At 49.0% G+C, this 12,949-nt stretch overlaps 2 protein-coding genes across 3 annotated transcripts; one reads left to right on the forward strand and one right to left on the reverse strand.

Moving 5' to 3' along the window:
* Positions 1 to 426: 426 nt before the first annotated feature.
* On the reverse strand, positions 427 to 4,122 carry LOC111837123 (U1 small nuclear ribonucleoprotein C-like). Of its 2 annotated transcripts, none has more exons than XM_023798962.2 (6): positions 3,970 to 4,122; positions 3,596 to 3,638; positions 3,327 to 3,435; positions 2,393 to 2,482; positions 2,125 to 2,229; positions 427 to 983 (listed from the first exon to the last, which is right to left on the reverse strand). In XM_023798962.2, exons 1-6 carry the CDS (start codon positions 3,975 to 3,977, stop codon positions 859 to 861), a joined length of 480 nt encoding a protein of 159 aa, XP_023654730.1. In that variant the 5' UTR covers positions 3,978 to 4,122; the 3' UTR covers positions 427 to 858. The 2 variants fall into 2 exon arrangements, with proteins under 2 accessions (XP_023654730.1, XP_023654729.1); XM_023798961.2 differs by lacking the exon at positions 3,970 to 4,122 and adding an exon at positions 3,771 to 3,955.
* A 204-nt stretch (positions 4,123 to 4,326) lies between these two features.
* On the forward strand, positions 4,327 to 11,901 carry ilrun (inflammation and lipid regulator with UBA-like and NBR1-like domains). Its single transcript, XM_023798957.2, has 5 exons — positions 4,327 to 4,607; positions 6,276 to 6,430; positions 7,008 to 7,205; positions 8,220 to 8,506; positions 10,203 to 11,901. Exons 1-5 carry the CDS (start codon positions 4,450 to 4,452, stop codon positions 10,236 to 10,238), a joined length of 834 nt encoding a protein of 277 aa, XP_023654725.1. The 5' UTR covers positions 4,327 to 4,449; the 3' UTR covers positions 10,239 to 11,901.
* The last annotated feature ends 1,048 nt before the right edge of the window (positions 11,902 to 12,949 follow it).

Here is a 12,949-nt window from a genome sequence, read left to right on the forward strand (position 1 = left end):
GGAGCCAAGATGGCCACGCCGCCGCCGCGGCCAACGTACACGGCGGTCGCACGGCGCCACCTGCAGGCCGTGCGCATTAACCGCATTACCGTTGCGTTTCGATTGCCGTAGTTTTAAATAATTTTGCTCAAATCATCCACATCTTTTATATTTGGTCTTTTATATTTGTTCGGAAATCTACACTTTATCTAGTTTCCCCGATTTTAAGGTTTAGGAGACTACAGTATGAAATCCTACATCCAATTTTACCAGCTATTCAAGGGCATTGCCTCCTTGAGAAAATCTAGCTATTCTTAAGCCAGCTGGGAGATGTAATCTCCCCTGCGTGCCCTGGGTCTGCCCCAGGGCCTCCAACTCATGGGAGAAACCACTGTTAAAAATGCATACGTTTATTTTGACAAGATAATTAAATGGCACACAACCAAATTCAGTGTTTTTTTTTAATCTCTCAAATAACTTAAAACTATAAAGCAGCTTTAAAAAGCTAAACCACAAAATCTTGTCCAAAAGGTTCACGTGCATCTCTGCATTTACGAAAAGAAAAAGCAGATTTTGTAACTACAAACAGGAATAAAGGGCATCGATTCAAAAATTAGGGAAGAAAGAGGAACACCTCTACCTAACCTATGCATCGTTGGATCCAGGCGGCATTACAAAATACTTTATTCAGATAGCTTGAAGACTTTGGCTACATTAGGTCCAGCATAGAAATCCCCCTGGTTCAAGTGAACAGGTGCTGGGATTTGACAGTCTGTGTGGTATTTGGGGGGACTGACAGTACGCTGAGCTTCATGTCTTCACTTGCATGGTGTCCCAATCATGGGGGGGAGAACGGGGACTGCCAGAGCTGGAACAGATCTACCGGTCAGGCCAGGCCATGCCAGGACCAAGGGGCCCCATCATGGGTCGAGCTGGGGTCCGCATCATGGGGGGGCCAGGCATCATCTGCATGGGGCTACCCATGGGGGGGCGCATGCTGGGAGCTGTGGAAAGAAAGACAAAGAGGGGGGTTTTACCATGATTAACCCAAAACCAGAACAGCATGTTTGAAACAAAGTGCTTAATGTGCCCCAATCCGATTCTCACACTGTTACAAAACACACCATTTCCCTTCGAACTCTGCCACTCGAGTGACCTATTAACGGATTAATCAGCTCTGAGGGACACTAAACCTGCACAGTGTCACCTACAGGTGTTAAGGTGGCTCAGTGGGTCACAGCTTCAAATCACACCAGTGTTCTGTGTTGTGCTGAATCGCTCTGTTAGCAACTTCCATAGCTGGAACCATGCAACTGAATGGGTTCAACCATGTAAGTTGTCAGCAGAAGCTTCTGTGAAACACCCCAGGACAATTATTTAAAACAAAGGTAGGCAATCCTGATCCTGGAGTGTGTATCCAGCAGGTTCTCCATCCTCCCTGGTCTCTGATGAACCACACCTGATCTCAGACGGATATGAACTCATCAGGTAAGAGAACCTGCTGGAGACCGGCACTCCGGGATCAGAGGTCCCTATCCCTGATTTAGAAGATGGATGATCCACCTGCAGAAACTCTACATTCCTCATAACTGAGACAAAACCAGCCCTTGCACTACACTGTTGTGTAAAAGTAGCAGAATACAAAATCAAACACAACAGGTCCCTGCAGACCAGGGGGCTACTCCATAAAGCAGGACTTCTTCATTAGCCAGATGATAATCTAAGGATTATCCAACGGGAATGCTTACCTCTCTTCCTGTTGGACAGTTATCACATTTGGCTCAACTGGGAAATGCTGCTTTGTGGGAAAAACCCCCAGGTCCATTATATGGACCAAAGTTGTTGAATAGATTGAATAGATAGATGTTACGATCAGGAGATGCACAACAGGGCAGGAGACATTAAAGTGTGGCCACAGATATTACAGGAGACCTAGGGAGCCTGGTATGTCCTCTGAAACAAGTCCAGCATGAACATAGAAAGATTAAACACATCAAAAGCGTAAAAAACACACCACCACTACCATCACCTCCCTTATTTTAAATATCAGACTATGATCCAACTAAAAAAACAAAACAAATGCTTGCCTTGAGTCAGAGACATAACCCTGAACTTTGTGTGTGCATGTAGTGAACATAAACTCACCTGCCCCACCAGGCATCATACCAAGGGGAGGGGGCCCCATCATGGGCATCATTGGAGGACCGCCCATAGGGGGCGCTGGAAACATTCCAGGATGTGGTGGCCCGCCTGTAATGATACGAGAAATGATCCAGTGTCTTCTGTTTACACTGCCTGGGTCTTTAAGGATCAGAATACTGTCCTGCCTTTATGATTTGAAGCCACTCAATCATCTAGACATTTCAGAAACAGTGACACGCCAAAGTAGGCAAAACAACTTGTGTTTACTCACTGATATTTGGAGGAGGGATGAGGGCCCCACCAGGGGGCGCCGCACCGGGGAACGGTGTGGCTGGGATCTTCCCTAGCTGGAAGGCAGTAGCTGGGAGAAAACAAGAGATTTAAGCATCAGATCCAAAGAAACAGCTACCAAAACACATTGCAGAAAACCATAATGATGGGGGTAGTGTGTGGCTCAGCCTCTGTGCCTGTAAACAGAAGGTTGCTGGTTCGAGCCTGGCCTTGGCAGAATAGTCATGCCCTTCAAGAAAGCATTTAAGGGTAATTTACACCTCGGAATAAAATCGATGGTGTAAGTACGGCGTGGCCGTGGATACTACCTCGTAGCCTGACATGCACCTCCCAAGAAATGTAACTAGACGTTGTGGCGATACAGAATGCAAGAACTGTGACTTGTCTGTTTGGTGGCATTTGCTTTTTTTTTATATATATAGGAACAAAAAAGCATATCAACCCACCCTAGGCATCGTAGCAACAGGTCTACAACAGGTTCACGACTTGAAAAACCCGAAGACTGGAAACAGGTGAATCAATAATTCCAATACGGAAACTATAGGAAGTTGCGCAAATGCACATCTGCGACTGAACGAATCACTCCCACGAGACGACTCGTTCTTCCCGAATCACATTAAAGATTCGTTCAAAATGAACGAATCGTTCAAGAACGACCCATCACTACCCTTAACCCCCAGCCACCACTGCAGGTGGCTGCCCTCCGCTGCCAAGTTTGTTCTCACCTACATATAGGCCTACTGTACAAATACTACTACACTATACTACTACATATACTGTATGTAGGCCTATGTGTCATGGAGAGCAAGACGGGGTAGGCAAAATGAGAATTTCCATATAGAGATCAATAATTATTATTATTATTGTGCAATGACAACTTCATTCAAAGCAGATTCATGTAACATTCGGCTTACTTGTTTTATCTATTAGGCTCTGTGCTTGCTCCTCCATCCATTTCTTGTAGTAATCTTTGACATTTTCTTTGTGCTTGCGACCACTACAATGCGTTTTCCGCACGGAAGGCTGTCAAAAGGACATTTTAAACGCCATTAAAATTAGAAGTGAAAAACGAGCTAGGCAGCACTGTGCCATCGAACCGACTGGTTAAACGACCTTCTTGTGGTTGATTTTTCTTCGAAATAAGTGGATTTTTATTATACGGCTGAGGATAGGGTGGTCTTACCGAATCATGTGTCAGGTATGTATCACAGTAATCGCAATAAAACCTGAAATAATTACGGCAGAAAACATGAGTCAATAACGCACGCAAAACGACTCCCCACATAAACACGTGAAAGCATGCTAACTATGTATTTATATACCATATAAATAATTCATGAATATTCTGGATTTCTTACATGCTAGAAGGTTTATGATTCATTTACAGGATGCATAACATTAACGGGGAACTCGAGTAATAAAACACCCCCCGACCCGCCACCAGCACTAAAACACAAAATAAGCATTCCCTCAATTTCTAAAATTAGACTAATAACACTGACAGCACACTGATCCAGCTTAGGAGAGAATGGCTATTAAGATAACCAGGGCACTCACTTCGGCATGTTTACGAAATATTTTTTTAATTCCTTGGGCTTGGGAGCTGCTGGGCGCTGCACCGCAGCCGGAAGTGATGACACCGCTTACTCGTTTAACTGCAGCGCCACCGTTAGGCTCCAATGCAGACTCCTCAATGGGGGGGGGGGACTATATGACACAATGTAAGTAACCCTTTCCGGCTTTAGCATTAACGAGTTGCCGATAACAAACTATGATAACCCCTCGAAAAGCGCTTCTTTGGTAGCGCGAACACTGATGTATGGCACGTGCACCCTTCGACGTCACGCTGCGCAGAGGGCCCTGCCCACCACCGCCCAGCCCCTCGCGCTCCCCGGCGCTTCCGGCACTCTCGTGTTTACGCACGTCACCGCCGCGCCCATGCGCACTGGGCTTGTTGTCGGCTCGCTTGTTATGCCTGGTTGAGGCCTCGGACTAAATTAGTAGAAAACCCCCCGTCTCCGCCCCGGGACACCCGCCATGGAGGGCATGGATATGGACTTGGACCCGGAGTTCATGCAGAAGTTCAGCTGTATGGGCACCACCGACAAAGACGTGCTTATATCCGAGTTCCAGAGGCTGCTCGGCTTCCAGCTGAACCCCGCGGGCTGCGCCTTCTTCCTGGACATGACCAACTGGTGAGCCCGGGGATATGAGGCCTAGCCGCTGCGCTAACCCCGGCTTAGCCCACCTCAGAGAGTAAAGCGTCGTTTGTGAGCCTTATAATTATAAATAAACGCCCCTTGGATTCCGCTTATTTCCCTGTGTATGGAGGCTCCGTGTATTGTGGTAAGGTTGTGCCGGTGCCTCGGTGGTCGGTGTCGGGCGCTTGGCCTGTGCCAAGTCTGGGACGCCTGCCGTGAAGCAGCAGTCTAGCGACAGTGAGTGCGGCATACGGAGGGACAGAAGGGTGGATGTAGAGGGACAGGCTGCGCGTCCTGCTCTGGGGGGTGCCCCATTTAATGGGAGGTCAAGGTAGAGTCGGACTCGCTGTTAACCCGCTCCGGACGGGGGTGTCGCGGTGTTACCTCCTCCACTCGGGCTGGCTTTCCTCCACCGAGTTGGGGGTCGCTGTCTTGACCGTGTAACTGTATAGGTCAGGGAGCCCTAGTCTGCATGAGCCGACCTCCGGTGATATAACTTGCATAGGGTGTTTTCCCCGCTGTGTGAACGCTTTCCAAGCTCCGGTCCGTGTGGCAGCGTCTCTCGCAGCCCCTGTGAGTTTCTCCAGGTGCTTCATGTGGGTCTTCTGCATAGACATGTACCTGTACAATGAACCTGACCTGCATAAATGACGCGTTTTCCCCATCGGGTCCGTTAATTCTATAAACTGGGTTATGTCTCTGCCAAAGGCTTGAACCTTAATCTCAGCATCATAGTATAAAATCACAGTGTGGGGTGCTTAGTTTACAGCAGCCTGGTTTTCTGTTCCAACGTCATGTTTCCAGGGCTGCGAGATGGCTGTAAGGGACACAGGGTTTAAGCTTGCGATTTTCGGTGCTTTGGGTAAGTTGCTGGGAAAGGATAAGCCCGTGTGCTCCCGTTGCGGAAAGATTAACGCGATCGGTACCTTTGGACAGTTTTGTTTGCAGAAAACGGACCGGTTTTAATTTGATATTAAAATGTGCTGACACACCGACTCTCATTGTCATTCTTATCACACACTAAATCACTTGTTTAAAGTTTTTGGTTTATTCTTGAGTCCCTTATTGCCTCCTAATCGCAGTGGTCACCCTGCTGTAGTCCTTCATTGCCTTATTTTGGGAATAGAGCACATGATGCCATGCAGGGAGCAGTAGGCGATGTTCTCCTTATGGTGCTGTCCCCGCTTGACCGTCTCCTCCCTCCTTGTACACACTGCAGAGGTACAGGTTTTACTGCCATGATTTATTGAGAGATACTGTCTGCAGTGTTCTGGGGCACTTTCCCCGGAACAGCGAGATACTCCGGGGAGTGCCCTTCACTCTCGGGAAATTATTACATACAAGGAGTGCTGCAGCGAAGGGTGTGGCTGCTTATATCAGCGTTGGCAAGTTTCCAGCGATATCTCCAGCATTAGAGCCCTTTGAAGGGCGTTTCCTGTATGACTCCTCTCCCGAAATAGAGAACGTGACCAAGCCTCCGTAAAGTAGTGTCCCCCCCCCCCCAGATTTAAGCCCTAGTAACAGAGGCTTCTAATTGACTTGAAGATATTTACCGGCAGCCGCCATGAACTGGGCACCTGTACCTGCTGAGGAAGCTTGGAGTCCCTTGATAATGTTCATTTTGAAAAGCCGTGCAAATGACCGTTTTCACTTCTGTGGCAGGAACCTGCAGGCTGCTATTGGGGCATACTACGACTTTGAGAGCCCCAACATAAACGCACCATCCATGTCGTTTGTGGAGGACGTGACGATCGGCGAGGGGGAGTCCGTCCCCCCCGACACACCATTTACAAAGACCTGGAGGATACAGAACACAGGTGTGTGCGGCCTCCCCGTCTGTGAGTGGCTGGCTGTTCCCACTAGCTGACCGGATCTGTAACTGCAAGAGGTGCTGTGTGCCCCCTGGTTAAGGGTCATCGGCACCCACGTGTCTCCTCACTGTTCAGAACGATGGTGTATGAAGAAAAGTTCGCTGTCCTCTGTGGCCCCCACACTGTATTTGTCATTCTTTTGTTTATTGGAGCATTATGTTCTCATTGCCACAAACAGGTCTGCAAAAACAGGTTACAGGGATTAAATGAACTTTTAGGCTGTGATTAGTTAGTGACATGTGACTGCAGTGGACCAGTCAGCTTTCAGTCCTTATAATGGGGCCTTTGAAGGATGTTGTAACAGTACCGCTCAGTTACACGTATATATGAGCCTATGTGGTCATCACTCGGTAAATTACAGATAATGACTGGGAGGGGAATCCTGCTGTGTGATTACCAGCTTCTGATGTTAGGATCCATGTAGCTGCCTGGATTCAGGAGGTCAGGCCCTGTGCACCCGTTATACCCCCTTGCCCGTTAAAGGTCCTCACTCTCTCTCTCTCTCTCTCTCTCTGCTTCACAGGGGCAGAGTCCTGGCCCCCAGGGGTGTGTCTGAAGTATGTGGGCGGGGACCAGTTTGGTCACGTCAACATGGTGCTGGTTCGCTCACTGGAGCCGCAGGAGGTGTCCGACGTCAGCGTGCAGATGCGCAGCCCGGCTGCCCCCGGCATGTACCAGGGCCAGTGGAGGATGTGCACAGCCACTGGACTCTTCTATGGGGGTACGCAGGCCGAGACAGGACACTGCAGCTCCCGCCTTCTCTGTCCACTTCCCTTGGGCTCATTTTTGCTAGGAAATAGCTTGCAAACTCGTATCTGTCCCCAAAAAGTTTCTCTGTTGTGGCAGCAGCCTTGAAATGTATCTGTTAAGATCAATTCATACTTCACTTTTCCACATGCAGTTTCGGTTATGGACAAGGGTAAATGACATATGCTTTGTTGTCAGGGCTTGTCTGCAGACAGCTGCGGTGGGTGTGTCTGTAGGCCAGGTTTATGTCTAGTGGAAACCTTGCGCATCAACCGCCCATGGTAACTGATTAGGCATTTCTAGTAGGTGGCAGTGTGGACTTTCACAGATCAGTGGTTAATGATGAAAGAAGAGAGGAAGAATAGCTGTTGTTCTTATAATAGTTATGGTGAGCAGCTGTATGAGGAAGGTCGGAGGCACCTGCATATCTAATTTTTCATAGTGTCCAGACATTATATCGAGGCATACAGTCTTTTAAAAAGCAACACTATTTTGGCATTTTGAAATATTGGCAATAAAATTCACCGAGTGTGGAGGGGGGGGCTAATTTTGTTGTAAGGTTCTCAATTTATCGTAGAATGCATTATTACTGAAATACCTGTTTCACTACACTGCTTGTATTTGTGTTTGTACATCTGCCCTCTCCTGGTCTGGTGGAATATCACTGCTGCATGCATGCATCGACCACGACCATCCGCATCCGCAGCCAAAGGTACACAAGCTGCCATGTGGATGGCTTTCCGCAGCCCGAAAGCGCACAGGGAAAAATGAAGTATGAACTAAGGTGGAAGGAAGCTGTGGTCAGTAGAGCTGTAAGCGATATGGTCCGGTGGGTGGCGATCCATGCGTTACTTACTGAGACGATGTGATACTGGGATGTAGTGTGTGAACGTGGACTGGACACGGCAGTGTGTTCCATGCGGCGTGTGTGACCCGCCCCGCAGCACACGCTCCCCATTAAGCCCCTCCACCCCGGCTCTGTGCACAGACGTGATCTGGGTGATCCTCAGCGTGGAGGTGGGCGGTCTACTCGGCGTCACGCAGCAGCTCTCCTCCTTCGAGACGGAGTTCAACACCCAGCCCCACCGCAACGTCGAGGGTAACTTCAACCCCTTCGCCTCGCCGCAGAGGAACAAGGGCGCCGGGAGCCCCGGAGGTCCCTGGGATGGCCACTCGGACGGCATCCAGCAGGATCAAAATGGACTGTCACACACCTCTGTAAATATAACACCAAACAGTCTCCAAAACAACCTGTCAGTGGTGACATACAGTCAGGTGAGTGAGCGAAGGCCCGAGGGCCTGGTACTCCTATGGGTGTCCTGGGGTCATCCAGTGGGCAACCAATGAGAGCCTTCGTGGCCCCACTGGTTACTATGGGTGCGTTCGACTTGGGCTTAGGTCTGTCTGCAGCTCATGTGACGTGGAGCGCGATCTGCCGGCGGCTGCAGGGGTGGAGTATAAACTGACTGCATCCAAGTCGGACAACTTCTACTCCTCGTAGTGTGCGAGACCTGACTGCAATAACAGTACTGCCAGAAGGGTGTAGATAAATCTATACAAATATCACCTGCATGCACATTAAATTTACTCCTGATCCAAACAGTTAGCAGTGAAAAAAATAAACTATTGTGTATAGTGGCCCTGTGTAAAAAGATAGCTGCCAGGAAAAAGATCAAATACATTTATTCCAAGGATTCAAAGTTTTTGTCATGTACAGAGTTCAATGCAATTCTTACTTGAATGCCTTCTTCACAGACTGAACGATTAAACAAATAAAGCAGCACAACATTACAGTAACTAACAATAAACAAACAACTAGCTCACGTGTACTATTAGAGCATTTATGTCATTTATTTAAACTTTATTTTACGAGGTAAATCAACTGAAAACCTGTTCTCACTGCTTTACATGATATTCGGGAGAAATGGCAGATAACGCATCGGAACTTCCTGGGATACAAACGTCATGCGTGTAACTAAACTCTTCAGCCAATAAGGGCAAAGTTGTGTCGTCATGGAGGCGGTTCCAGTTTGTGCAGCCGGCTGAGAGGTACCATGTGACCTGGTGATGTTTTGCAGCACCGGCAGAAGTCGGACAAAAAAATCTAACCGTGATGCATTGCGTCAGGACCAGAATGCATTGCTTTAAGCCAGCGCCGTTAGCGGCTGCATGAAGTCGAACGCACCCAGTGTTTCCATGGTGGGTGCAGCAAAGGCTCATGGGAAAGGAAGGGTTATGAACCATGCCACAGTGCGGGAATGCAGTCTCATTACATATAGGGAGCATATTGACTTACAGCATGGAAATCACCCCCCAACCCCATCAAGGTCTGTATTGAACAAGGGTTCGGTTACAAGTGATTCGCGGTTGGAGGTTATCAGGCTAATTTGCTTTTTACTTATTTTTTACACAGCCACGGATGACTGTACAGTAAACATTTGGGGTAGTGATTAGCCTGCCAGAAGGGTGCCAGCTTTTCTGCTGTTGAGTAACAGGAAGTGTGCTGTCTGCCTTTTCCCCGCCGCGGTCTGGCACCTTGCTGGGGCTGTCAGGGGGCGGCGCCCACCTCGCGCTTATCAACCCACATGCCGGGCAGATGAGTGCAGCCTGATAGGGCCCTGCCCGGTGATTTGGGCAGCTCGCTGCTGGCCCTTGGGGCACTTCGATAGCGTGTGCGGCGTGGCAGCAGGCTGGTCATTGCCAGGGCACGCTATCTTGCACACGTGTGGGAGTGGGAGTGTACGGGAAACACAGTCATTCTAAACAAAGATTGTTTGTGTGGAGTTTTTTTGGCACCCTGGCAAACGTGCTGTGGATCAGGGTGTAACGCCAGCGCCGTTCCGCATGTGGGCTCCAGGTGGGACCTCTCGCAGTCTTCCTGTCACTTGGTGTCACTGCAGACGTGTGAAGGACATTCAGAGGACCCCGGATCCTGCTGACTTCTTGCCTCCCTCCCCCCTCTCTTCTACAGGGTATCCACGGGCCCTACCCCTTTGGAGAGTCTTAAAGGCAGCCTCCAGCCACGGCTCAACGGTGCTGCTTCCCGCCGCCCCGAGGGCGGTGGTGGGGGCAGTTCTGGGCCGGCCGGGAGCAGCCCCGAATTATTTCGTATGGACACTTGACAGATCCCGTTTCCTCTCCCTGATGACGATATAAATGAACAGTGAAGATAAGGGTGTGTGATCCCTGAATGCCCGGAGAATGCATGTGCGAATGCTAAATTAAGACCCGAGTGCTATGAGTCTTTTGCGGGGCATGGAGTACACACCGGATGTTCTTTTCTTTCCGTTGTATCCTCTGAGTCTGAGTTATCGAGCACCGAGTAGAGTTTAGCGAGGAGCAGTGAGCGTCACCGTCCCCGAGCAGACGGAGCGATCCTCAGCGGCTCTGTGGGTTGCTGTGTGACATCACATGCTGGTTTCCTGCTCTCCTCCTGTAGCGGTGTATACTTTCTGGGGTGCTGTCTTCCCTGTTCCGCTGTAAAGGTTCTTCAGAGAAGGAAGGTCATATTTGTGCAGAGAGAAAGATCCCGGCCTTTCTGAGTCCTGCTGTCTTTGTGTATCCTATGTCAAAGCTCTGCCTTGCACATCTAACACACCAGGTGACGCTGTAAGTGGATAAAAGAATGAGTTGGCACACAACACCATCACTTACCAGCAGAGGGCGCTGCTCGACAAATTACCCTGAGGCAGGTAGCCAAGCTGCCAGGTTGTTGACGTTCTGCTTCTCACTGAACTGATTCACGCTTCTTGTCCTCGGCCTGCGGCTTTCGGGGTGACGTGTTGCATTCGGCACACGCTCATAGCGCGGCCGTCCTGGGTCGCTGGCGTGTTCCCAAACGTGTTCCGGTTTCTGTGGGAGGTGCGTACAGCCCCCTGGGTCTTGGTTAAGCAGCCGAAAGATGGACGTTCTCCCTGGATTGGCATGGGCAGGCGAGCCCCCCCCCCCCCCCCCGCCCCAAGAATCTGGAGCTCATGAGCGTTTTTGTATAATATGGATTAAATGCTTTTAAGTTGGGGGAAAAACACAGGCTATTCATCGTTATGTCAGTAATGTTTTCATCACCATTTTGGAGACACTATGGAACGACTTCATTTCTATAACCTCTCTGTATGCTTCTTGATGGAAGAATAGACAGTCATGTAACATACTCAATTATTAATACTCTTCGATCAGACTATAAGCAGTAGTGTGTTTTTTTTTTTTTTTTTTAGCTGCAGGGCAATTTTCTGACCCCCTGAGCTTTGGTGCCTGCCGCTGGTAATGGTTCCCATCTGCACTGGCTGTCAGCTCCGAGTTCCAGCACGGCTGTAATCCACCGTCCCTGTCAATCTGCGGTGTTTATACAATATCCTGCCCAAATGTCAGTTTTCCCCCCCATCCTGAAAAGTATACACTCACCGGTCTGCCTTCCTCTTCTCTCCTTTGCTCTGTTTGTTGACTGTCTGGATTTTTTAGGTTCCTTGATGGATGGTCTTTGTTTCGTTTTTTTTTTCTCCTCTGTGATTCGGGTGCGTGTCGGACTGCGTGGGGCACTGGGTTGAGTGAGTCCAGTCTGTGTAGAGTCCTATGATAGCACATCGAATGATGAAGAAACCTGAAAAATGGAATCCTTTTACTTGTATGTATAAATGAACATTTGTATGATTAAATTAACACTGAAAAGAGAACGTTCACCTTTGGCTTTCTCTCTCTCTCTCTCTCTCTCTCTCTCTCTCTCACACACACACACACAGTAAGTACCATTGCAATCATTGGGTGGTGGTTCTGTGTATGTGATCCAACTGTGACATCACTCTGCTGACCCTAGGATTTGAACCTGCAACCACCCATGGAGCCTCAGATGTTGACGCAGGTGTTACAGCCAGTGTTCCTGTGAGCCCTCAGCTATCCAAGCGCACCGTCCTCTGGTTTGATAACTTCTCCACCAAACAGCGTTTAGCTAGATTTCTGTAGAATGCGAACCTCTTTTCTGTATTACTGTCCCCCCTGCATTACAAGACTGCAGTATGTGCATCTAATTAGGATAAATTTAACATTGGGGGGCTTCGTTAAACATTTCTGTGGCTGTCAGAGACATGAAGGTCGGCTGCATGGAAATGACTGCTTTGTTATAGATTTGAAGTATTAAATGTTGTGTCTTATGGACCCTGAGCAGTTCAGGGTTCTTTCCCACAATGCAAATCTTTCCTGTGCTTTCCTGGAAGTCTGAAAATAGTAAACAGGATTTATAGGGGAAAATCTGGGGCCAAAGAATTAACAGGACAAATCAGCAGGCAGTTAGACGAGGGGCTGGTTCAGTCACTTCCTTGGCTTGGGAGGCTGGCCTGCTGCAGATAATCACTTGTGGGGTACCTTCGGAAATGGCTTCTCGTGGTTTGCCGTACTTCAATCTGCAGCTCAGCAGGGTGGTTTTGGTCAGTGCCCCTTTTGTAAACCCAGAGGATGTAACCCAAAACCGGGCCATAAGCAGGAAGTAAAAGCCAGAATGGTGGCAGATGGCTGTGCCGATACGGTTGGTTACGGTGCCTGTTGGTTTAGCATCAGTTTTCAGGTTCCGGGCTCTTAAGGAAAGTGCTGTTTTCTCTGGAAAAGGCCCTATAGTCAAACACGGGTGGCAACGAGGAGCCATCGGCAGTGCAGTGTGAAAGACTACGGTGCTGTTAGGGCACCTGTGCTCTTAATGAACTGGCATGCCCTACAGGACTTTGAGACAGA

The sequence above is a fragment of the Paramormyrops kingsleyae genome, chromosome 18 (assembly GCF_048594095.1).
Source record: "Paramormyrops kingsleyae isolate MSU_618 chromosome 18, PKINGS_0.4, whole genome shotgun sequence".
Classification (NCBI taxonomy): Eukaryota; Metazoa; Chordata; class Actinopteri; order Osteoglossiformes; family Mormyridae; genus Paramormyrops; species Paramormyrops kingsleyae.